Source organism: Neolamprologus brichardi, chromosome 11 (genome assembly GCF_056152115.1).
Source record: "Neolamprologus brichardi isolate AB-2024 chromosome 11, ASM5615211v1, whole genome shotgun sequence".
Classification (NCBI taxonomy): Eukaryota; Metazoa; Chordata; class Actinopteri; order Cichliformes; family Cichlidae; genus Neolamprologus; species Neolamprologus brichardi.
This window is the reverse complement of record NC_142114.1, coordinates 11,143,771-11,154,435: the sequence shown is the minus strand read 5'-3', so window position 1 is coordinate 11,154,435 and position 10,665 is coordinate 11,143,771. Positions and strand designations below refer to the sequence as shown.

The window sequence follows — 10,665 nt, the reverse complement described above, 5'->3', positions numbered from 1 at the left end:
CTTTACCTAGATAAATATAGGACACATAAAAGTCACTTTGCCAAAAACCGACTGCAGCTTCTTACCTTGTGACAGGACTGTTTTATTTCTGGCTCAAAATGGCTTGATAGCATTCTTAAGAGATATGCTTGTCATGGGTTTGACAGATTGTGGGTTGACAAGTCATTTAAAACAGTTTAAATATAGACAATCATTTTGGGGCAAATTCCTGAAATCATTTTTCTGGCACAACACAGACTTAAAGCACAGCGCAGAGTCTCTAACACAGCAGCACAAGAACAGACTCTAGGCATCAGATAGAGGGTTGAGTCTACAAAGGGAACAAAGTTGAACAGTGTGCAAAGGTGCCCCAGAGACTATCCAACATATAGTAATAGGATGTAAGAAGCAAGCTGGAACTGCATAGATGTAGAGGCACAACCAAGTGGCTGTGATAGTGTACAGGAACATCTGTGCTGCATATGGACTAGAAGTCCCCAAGTCCTCAATCACAAAAGGTGGTTGAGAACAACAGGAGTAAGGTCATGTGGGACTTCCACTTCCACATAGAAGCTGCTGGCAAACCAAACAGTATTGTAGTGGTTGTTGACAAGGAACAGAAGACCGCAGTTGTCATAGATGTTGTAATCCTACCGGACAGCAACATTGGGAAAAAGGAGCACAAGAAAATGGAGAACCAGGTGCTGAAGAAACATCTGGAGCAGATGTGGAAGGTAAAGTCCAAAGTGGTCCTAGTGGTAATAGAAGCATAAAGGAGCTGGAAAATTAGTTTGAGCAGATTCCAGGCACAACATCAAAGGTCTCCATCCAGGAGAGTGCAGTCCAAGGACCAGCTAAGATACTGCACAGAGCACTCTAACTTTCAGGCCTCTGGTAGAGGACCTGAACATGAGGAGCACACACATACCACCCCCCCAGAGGGTGAGTTCTTTTTAAAATATGTATATACAAAGAGCTTTTTTTTTTTTAAACCAGTGAAATGTCAACATATCTGAAATTGAAATAGGTGTAGTGTTCAGTCCTCACAGTGTGCTCTTTTAGCTTCTGCACATGTTCTACAGTCATATTTCTGGTCTCTTTAAGACCATCATGCAAGCATGACTTATTCTCTGCACGAGGGAGATCTGTATTATGTAATACTTCCACATGAGACCAGACCCCTTATAATCCCACAGGAAATGGTTGCCCCTCCCCTCTGTGGACACAAAATATAAATTAATATTAACATCTAAAAACCTGAAATCATGTTTGTTTGTTTTTTGTTAGCATTCAAAATAAATCACATTTTTCACTCTCATGCTTTCATTCTTGAGAAATCAAACTGATGTGATGTCAGTTTTAATGGAGGATGTTGCAAACCTTTAACTATTCACCCTCAAACACTACAATGACGCAGGACAGCATATGCTGAAAATGATTACACAATTAAAGGATGCACCGTTGCTTTACACAGCTTATCAAACACTAGACATGTATTCAGCACTCATGCAGCACAGCACAGCATCAATGGGTCTGCCAAATGCAGCACATCTCTAATTCTATCTGCAGGCAGTTTGTCCCTTTCCTTGAATAAACTCAGTCTCATGTGCTGCGTCACAGCTGGCCGACAGGATGTCAGGGCCGCTCGCGTCTGAGTTATTATTTCTCATTTTTGGATTTCTTCTCAAGTGGCGTGGCGTGGCTCAGCTGCTACTTTCTATGGTGTGGTCCTCTGGGTGGAGGCTGCTGTCCTCAGCCTGTTTTCTCAGTTTGACGGCATGGAGGGCGTAGTTGATGGCAGTGCTGTCGGTCCAGCTCCAGGCTCCCGACAGGGGGTTGTACAGCATTCCTTTGACAGACTGCACCGAGAAACCATCTAACAAAGAAGGAAGACACTGATGTCAACACAAAAGGCAAAATTAGATTTTTAATTTTGCACTACTTCTGAACACGAATTATAAAATGAGCTTTGCAGACAATTTATGGACACAGAAATCCTCAAAATTTACTGCTGTTTAAAAAAAACTTTTACATCTTGCAGCGACCTTTTGTAATATGGTATATTTACTTAGTTCCACATTTGCCCACTTAATTATTTAAAAATAAAAAAAAATTTAAAAAAACAACTGCATTTTTAGTCTGTTTTCTATGATCAGTGGGAGCTTCTTTTTTTCTCCCTCCAAAGGGACTTACGAGACTCCAGGAGGCGTTCCAGGTCTACTGGGCTGACAAACTTCTCCCAGTCGTGGGTCCCGTCGGGCACGATGCGCAGCAGCTGCTCCGCTACAACAATGCCCAGCACGTAGGACAGGTTGGTTTTATTTATAGTCGTGATGAAGAGTGAGCCACCTGGCTGCACACAGGGAGCAAAAATGGAAAGGTTTGATTCATGAAATATAAATTAAATAGACTGCGTTACTTCTGGAAACACATTTCATGACACCTCTGCAGGTGATATACAAGGGAGGAGCTCTTCTACGAGAGGCAGCAGGGTATTTATAGAATGGATTTAAGGCTTTCAGAGGACAAAATCCAGCGCGCGCAACATGGAAGGATGCCAAACCTCAAAGTTCAACGAGCCCAAGAAAATAGGTTGAACAGGAGGGGAGAGAAAAAATAAATAAAAGCATGAGCATCAAAAAAATATATGTATGCGTGGTCAAGAAAAGTACATATAAATGTTTGTTTTTTTTAATGAAAGTGCAGAAGAAAGATTTAGACCAGAGAGAGAGAGAAAGAAGTCCAGTCATGACTTAACCACCTGCATTAAGCTTTTTCCCCCCCTGTCAGCTACTTTTGGCCCACTAAACTAGGAGATTCTGACCCCCAGGCTGCAGTATGGACCACAGCTTTCACTAAATCTCTTCAATGATAAGTACAAGGCACACACAGAAAAACACAGCAGGCCATCCACAGACCCCGGTCCGGCCCGGTGCTGACTCAGTCACCCATAACTGTCTAATTCAAAGAGTGGGAACCTCTACCTGATATGCAAACACAAGTGCAGTATTAATACACAAATATCTAAGTCAAGGTATTAAAAAACAAAACAAAACAACAAACAGCACCTTTAGCACTTGGCAGCAGCAGAAGGCGAACGTTTCCAGGTCAGCCAGATGTTCTACAACCTCAGACGCCACCACGGCGTCAAAGTGTCCCGCTCCTTCATCCTCTCCTCCTGAGAGCTCTTCCAGGGTGCACACCTGGTAGGACACCCGCTCACATAGGTCCGGGTCAAAGGACGAATGCAGCTGGGCGGTGCCAATGCTGTTTTCCACTGGATCTATACCCAAAACTTTAGCTCCCAGACGACCCAGGGGCTGGAGGAGGATGAGGAGCAGAGAACTGCACGTCAAACTTTTTTTTAATTTTTTTTTTTAAGCAGAGCCAAATACGATTCACTTAAAAGAAGAACAGACAGTACAAAACCATATTAAAAATGATAAAAGTAGACAAAGCACACATTTTAAATGAATAATATATTAGTTGCATTAGCTTTGAGGAATAAGAATACGATTTTTCATTGTCCTCTTTGGATGACAAATACAACATTATACATCAATCATATTAACCATGCTAAATACTTCAAAAATAGGTCACTGTTCAACCACAACAGCTAACAATATGAGCAACATTTGTCTTGCATTATAAAAATATATATATCTGTATCACAATAACTCATATATTTTACTTAGTCTTAGTAGAAAAACTTGACTCTTACACACAAATAATGTTGCACTAACAAACTTGAAATGTTACTGCTTTGTTATCTAACCTGTCTTCTTCAGGATGCTGTGCTCATTTGACTGTGAAGTCACTGATTATGTGTTGGAACTCACATTTCAACACGCCTTATGTTTATCTACAGTAATATATTCACTGGGGGGTAATAGGCACAGATTTGCATGAACTATTAAATTGTGGAATACAAAATTTAATGAGAGAAAGAAAATTTCCTGACTTCCATCATTCACTTCATCCACACTCACCCATAACCTGTCCATCTTCATATGAAGAAGAACTAGTAAATGGGGACTGTTGTTTTACATGCAGGTAAATACAGCACAGTGTAGGTCGAATGAGAGTTATTTGAATTCAATGTTAGGCTTTTATAATATATCTAAAACATGTCAATTAATACAAGAGATTTTGTGGTTGTTGAGTAATAAATAAATAAACAACTCATGAAATTTAAAACAATATCAATCATGGCAGCAATGCATCATTTCATCTCCACAAGACGCTGTGCTGGCACTGTAAAGAGAGTGGGAAAAAACAGCAGCGATATGCAGGAACATGCACTAAATAAGGGTTTGGTGTGAATGGTGCCCTCCTGTGGACAAAAGCTAAACATCCAAGTCTGACTGAAGAGCTTTTTTGCCCAGGGGCCTGATATCCATCCTTCCGCCGCTGATCCCGTGTGATGGTAGGACTGTTAGCTAAGAGACGGTCAGACACACAATAACAGTCACAGCCTTAACAGGCGCTCTTATCATGTGTGTCTGTGTCTCAATAAGACAACCTGTGTGACAGAGCTGTATAAGAACAGGACCTGATTTTGTCTTCAGAGATCACACAGCACAGCTGGTGAGTCCTCAGCTCACATCAACGCTTCGTCCCGGTCATGCAGCTATCAGCGCTAACAAACAGATAAACAACTGTAAACGACCGACTGTCCGATCCACCACGCCGTGACCAGTCAGATCAAAGCAGAACGAGCACCGGGCTGACGTTGAAATGTTTATCCGGGCTCTGCTGCGTATGCATGTGAGAAGCCTGGCACTGAAGCACATCGAAGGCACATATTTACGCTGCACGAGGGAAGAAAAGACTCAATGTGACGTGAAAGGTAGCAATTGAAACAATTGCGCCCAGACAGATAATATGTAGCAGGAAAGACGCTTTTCTTTGGCGCTGTTGTTTGCTCTGAGTCTGCAGCTTTCGGACGCTTTTTACCTCTGTGAGCAGGCCTCCTCCACAACCGACGTCCAGGATCTTCAGTCCTGCGAGTGGCTTCCCGGGATGGCGCGCTCTGTGCACATTCAGCAGGTTATCCCTGTGCAAGGTAAAAATATATAAAAATATATCCCGTTCCCAAGTCTTCAAGATATTTCAGAATACTCTACAACAGACCTAACGCTTAAAAGTAAAAGAACAGTGGGCACATATGAAATTGTGAACCTCCAAAGTCTATGAGAAGCCGCTTAGCATGAGGAAGTGTAGGGGTAGCTCCATGCTGTATTACACCATCTTCTCTCAAATCGCTCCGAGCAACAGTGTCAGCCAGCAAACAAGCATCCTCACTTCCTTCCTTAATATGCAGTCCGACAGCCTCCTGCCTGAGGCCCGAAACATGGGAATAGGCTGAGACCTGACTGCACATCATGCTCGTCATTAAAGCTCTGCTAAGGTGCCAAAATATACTTACATCCATCTAACTACCTCCTCGCACTACCACCACCCAGACAGAGCCAGACAAAAGCTACTGCTGAACTATCAGCACATGATAAACCATTACTGTTAGCATGAACTCAGTGATTATTTTCATAAAATTTACTTTGACTTAATGAACCAAAAACCTCAAAAAGAAATTCAGTCTCAAACCTGAAGTATTTCTGAGTGTTTTCCAACTTTATATTTTAGAAACTGTGGGTAAACATTTTGTCAAACAGGTAAATTTGCATACACAATGAATAAAAAGTCAAATAATGACCTCTACATTTTTTCCCCTATCATACTGTGTTCCCTCACTTTGGTGATGCTGGTAGAGTAAGCCATCTATCACATGGATCCAAATATCTCCGTGTTCAACTTCGTTGAGATCAGCTGACTGTGAAAACTGTAGCATATGGTTCGCATCATTTTCATAATAATCAAACCTTTCAGTGACCCACTCATGTCCTACAGAAGGTTACAACTGCCATCTTGGAAAAGACCACTCCCATCAGGACATAAATCTGTTTCTTCATTGTAATGATTTCCAGTGACCCCATCCTTTGATAAGAGGACAAGTATGATGGAAACTCGGAATTCCTCACAATAAAGGGCAGATTTTTTTTCCTTTAATTTGTCACCATTGCATGTATAGTTATGATTCACTGTATTGCTGTCAGTGTAACATTTTGAGGACAAAATAGAAGTAGACCATTTTGCTAATAACTAAGGCAAATCAAACACTAAACCCTGTTTTGTTAAAGACATTGCATTTGGTTACTACGCGGGGTATCTGCACAGATCCTGAGTCTGTGTACAACACCATGTATTACAGAACTAAAGCACACACTGAAACAATGAAGAAAATAAGGCACCATGGCAGGATGAACTATCAGTCGCAGAGCTCCAGCAGCAACAGTGGCAGCACTGCTGCTGTCTCTCATTTCAACTTGCCCTGAGGGTAAAATGTTATTGGGCAAATCATCCCCACTCAGACATCACTGACACTAGATCTGTCATACTGTCACCATAAGCACACATCATCATCACCACCACCACCACCACCAAGAAGATCCCAGGGTGGGGGAGGGGAACACAGCACTGGGCTCTTGGCTGGATGGCTGTCATGATTACAGCGAAGGGTCCCGAACAACAGATCTTATCAATCAAAACAGCCCCAGCCGACCCCCAAAACATGCACACGTGTAGAGCCAAAGCAGCTGAAACACTATTGGCTGAAAATGTACTGATCTTTGGAAGAACCCTGTCACTTTCAATTTCTCTTATTTTTTCTTGTATCCTGATACCACGAGGCCGCCCGGCTTTCCTTTGGGTTATTTTACGTTGACACCATCTGTTGGCGCCTCTGATGATGATTGACGGGCGGATTGTGTACCGTATAAAAGGCACCCTCAGGTCGTTCATGGCGTGAAGAGCTGCAAATTCTCCCTGTTCATCCCACCACTTGTTTGCCAACGACTGGAACTTCCTCAGTTCATCAGGGTCCACGGTGCTGTGAGAGGCTGACCGAACGCTGCATGTGGAAAAAAAACAAAAAACAGGCATTAAAGTGGAAACAACCAAGCCAAATAAACAAGGAACCAATAAAAGACTGTTATATAGTGTAAATAATAAATAATAAAAATCTCACTATACTTTTTGATTCAAAATTCTTCTCCAGAACCTGCAGCTGAGTAGCCCGACAGCTGTGTTGAGTGTGTGGAGTCGAGCTGTTTGCACACATATTCCAAAAAGTATACACAGCGCTTCACTTGTTCCACATTTTGTCATGTTAAAGCCTTATTCCAACATGGACTCGATTTTCACTTCATAATGAGTAAAAAGGTTTGCTTGAAATTCTTGCAATTTTATTAAAAATAGAAAAGAAATATGCCATGTAAGTATTCAAAGTCTTTGCTCAGTTTAATGCTACACGCTTTGCACACCTATCTTTGGGCAGTTTCTCTCATTCTTCTTTGCAGAAACTCTCAAGCTCCATCAGGTTGGACAGAGTGGGAGTTGGTACACAGCCATTTTCAGATCTCAAACTTCAATCATGTTCAAGTCCGGGCTCTGGCTAAAGTCACTCCTTTGTTATTTTGGCTGTGTGCTTAGTGTTGTTGTCCTGTTGGAAGATGAACCTTCGCCCCAGTCTGAGATCCACACTAAGGCTGACTAGTCTCCCAGTTCCTGCTGCCAAAAAACATCTCCCAGCATGATTCTACCACCACCAAGCTTCACTGTAGGGATGGTATTGGCCAGGTGATGAGCGATATCTTGTTTCCACCAGACATGATGTTTAGCATTCAGGTCAAAGAGCTCAATCTTTGTTTCAATTTCAAGAACTTTGTTTCTCATGGTCTGAGAGTCCTTCAAGTGACTTTTGGTAAACTCCAGGTGGGCTGTCTTGTGCCTTTTATTGAGAATTGGCTTCTGTCTGACCCTCTCCCATACAGGCCTGATTGGCGTAATGCTGGAGAAATGATTATCCTTCTGGAAGTTTCTCCTCTCTCCACGCTAGAGCTCTGTCAGACTGACAATCGCTTTCTTGGTCATCTGCCTGACTCAGGTAGAACTTCTCCTATTTACACTTGATGGTGATACTTTTGATGAAGAGTAATATTTCTGTAACCTTCTCCAGATTTGTGCCTCAATAAAATCCTGTGTCAGAGGTCTGCAGACAATTCTTTGCTTTGTTTGTGCTCCAACATGCACTGTTAACTATGGGGCCTTATTTAGACAGGTGGACTCCAATCAAGTTATAGAATCATCTGTCAGATGACCAGTGGAACCAGGATGTACATGATTTTGAGTGTCATAGCGGGGGCTTTGAATACATATATAAACATATTTGTTTGCTATTTTTAGTAAATTTAAAAGAATTTAAAGCAAACCTTTTATTAACCGTGTCATTATGGGCTATTGTGTGTATTTTTTAGGTAAATAATGAATTTAATCATTTTGGAATGAGGATGTAACATGATGAAACACCAGCAGTCGTGTACTTTCTGGATGCACTGTGTTGGGCTATGTACCAATATCAATATCATTGTGAGCTTGCTGCTTTTCTTATCCTATCCAGTATTTTGCGTTCTGCTGTGCTCATCATACTTTGGACATACTGAGTGCAGTAAAACTGAAAAAAATGAGTTAATCTAACAAGCAAAATACGTCCTTTTGTTACTGACATCAAACATATAGCTTCTGAAGATGCAAATTGCAAATTCTAAAAAAAAAGGTACTTGTGCTGGCATTTGACCCTCAGTACTCATTTCATTCAGTTCATCTTGCTAAAACCAAGTAAAGACGTGTAAAAAAAACCGTGTAAAACGGTTCGGTAATGATGCAGTCTCTGGTGACGTGCAAATTTTTACAAATGCTGAATTGTGCCGAATTTTGTTTTTTAGTTCATGCATAAGTCACACGCTCAAAATGCTATCGCTTGAGTAAAAGAAAAACGCAGCATTTTTAGTGTTCTAAAACATTTGGTGAAAGTGTTCAGCCACAGGACACATGAAGACACTGAAAATCGTGTCTGTAAGCAATGAATCGGTTTGTGCAGAGATAATCTGCTTGGAAGCCTTTCTAATATGTTATCATCCACAAAGATACTCAACTTTAAGATACTTTGACTATAAGGCAGTGCATTGGAGGAGCATCACACATTTCAAGAATCAGTCCAGTTCATTTAACAAAATGACAAACCTGACTATCTTTCTGGATGCAAAATGATGCTTGTATTAAATTTCAGAGTAATAATTAGAATTATTTCCATAACATATTTAGTCTAAGCAGTAGCTGTATGCTGCTAAATTTCACTGGGTTTTACAGTTTTGTTTTGTTTTTTAAACTTGAATACTGATTTCTAGCCCTGCTTCCGGCCCCCTAAATATTCTTATACAATGTGGCACTGTAAAGGAAGGTGTCACCACACGAGTGTGTCTGCTAAATACCAGTTATGACGGAACACAGCACGTCGCTCTATCTCCCGACAGGCGCTCCTCTGCAGCCACAGTGTCCGCTGTTTACACACCGCAGTCCAGCCGAACCCGCTTCGACCTGCGGCCCTCTGGGCCAGGCCGCAAACAGCGGTCGTTTTAAGGCAGTGCAGCCCTAACATGAGGCGGCGAAACTTGTTGGAGTACATGTCATAAAACCATCGAGGTACTAGCTGTGAAGTTCATAATAAACAGTCTTCTTCGTCTTTGGAGTTCAGCGTCGCTGGTTTTCCTTCTTCTTCTACGCTGAGATTTAAGCGCAGCTCTCACCGTCGCCGTTGCACTGCTGCCCTCCTCTGCCTTTGGAGATGAGCCCACTTCTCCACTCTAGTTTCTCGGGCCTCTCAGGTAAAACCAGCGAGATGCTCCCCTGTAAAGCCTGCTTCCAGATTACAGTTACTATTTTCAGTTTCGTCATCATTGACGTTGACTATCTTTTTCAATTATTCCCCACTTCCTCTTGAGCTGCTAAGGACCCAGTGCCTCTGCCACTCTTCATTTATTTATATTTTATATATTTAATTTTATGCTATGCCAGTTTTCTTTTTTGACTGCTTGTGTCTGCTCTATGGTATTCGAAAAAAATAAATATGAGCAGTGATGCCAAGTTCTTCCTTAATTGTTTAAAAATTAAAAAGTCCCAGTTGAGACCTGACCAACTGGACAATGTAGAGTCTAATGACTTTGGTTAAGTTTCATTTGTCCAATACACTTTTTTACCCAGTAATCACTTGCTGGTTAATAGGATCCATCAGTAAAGAAATCGGATATTGCAAATCACTCACTAAAAATCAGTGTTTGCACAGTAGGAAATGGAAGTTCGACAGCTTTCTGTTTGTTCCCAGTTTTTTAATTTATGTTTTAAAATGGATTTGTGGGAGTCATACTCTCAGTTGTAATGCCTGATCAAACATTTAACTATAGTTTCATTTTTTTTTAAAAAGTGCCAATCATCTCTGTACAAACAGAAAAAAAGTTTACTCATTGCGGAAAAACCAAAACTGATAACTTCACTGGCCAATCATATGTTACTGATGACTATTTTTTTACTACTAGGGTGTAATTTGTGATAACTTGTATTATGTTCACATGTGGAACAAAACAGTAAGATCACCTATGACAAGAGCGTTTCTGGCACAGTGGAAACAGCTGAATGGTTTGAGGGACGTGAGATGAAGATTTTTGTGTTGACTGTTGTCTCCAAATTCTAAATGTGATTAAGCATTTAACCTGCACAGGCTTCCAGTACTCATGT

At 41.3% G+C, this 10,665-nt stretch overlaps 1 protein-coding gene across 1 annotated transcript; it reads right to left on the bottom strand.

The window, feature by feature from the left end:
- Nucleotides 1–58: 58 nt before the first annotated feature.
- coq3 (coenzyme Q3 methyltransferase) lies at nt 59–9,910 on the bottom strand. The gene is made up of 6 exons (XM_006794809.3): nt 9,366–9,910; nt 6,809–6,946; nt 4,936–5,035; nt 3,048–3,299; nt 2,173–2,332; nt 59–1,855 (listed from the first exon to the last, which is right to left on the bottom strand). The coding sequence occupies exons 1-6, from the start codon at nt 9,557–9,559 to the stop codon at nt 1,683–1,685; spliced, it is 1,017 nt and encodes a 338-aa protein (XP_006794872.1). The 5' UTR covers nt 9,560–9,910; the 3' UTR covers nt 59–1,682.
- Between the last annotated feature and the right edge of the window lie 755 nt (nt 9,911–10,665).

Excerpts from the sequence above, each read along its gene's own strand:
- coq3 (XM_006794809.3), bottom strand. The coding sequence starts at position 9,559 with ATGTACTCCAACAAGTTTCGCCGCCTCATGTTAGGGCTGCACTGCCTT. Across the intron at positions 3,300-4,935 it reads GAGGAGGCCTGCTCACAGAG|CCCCTGGGTCGTCTGGGAGC; the intron begins GTAAAAAGCGTC and ends ATCCTCCTCCAG. Across the intron at positions 1,856-2,172 it reads GGAACGCCTCCTGGAGTCTC|ATGGTTTCTCGGTGCAGTCT; the intron begins GTAAGTCCCTTT and ends CTTCTTTGTTAG.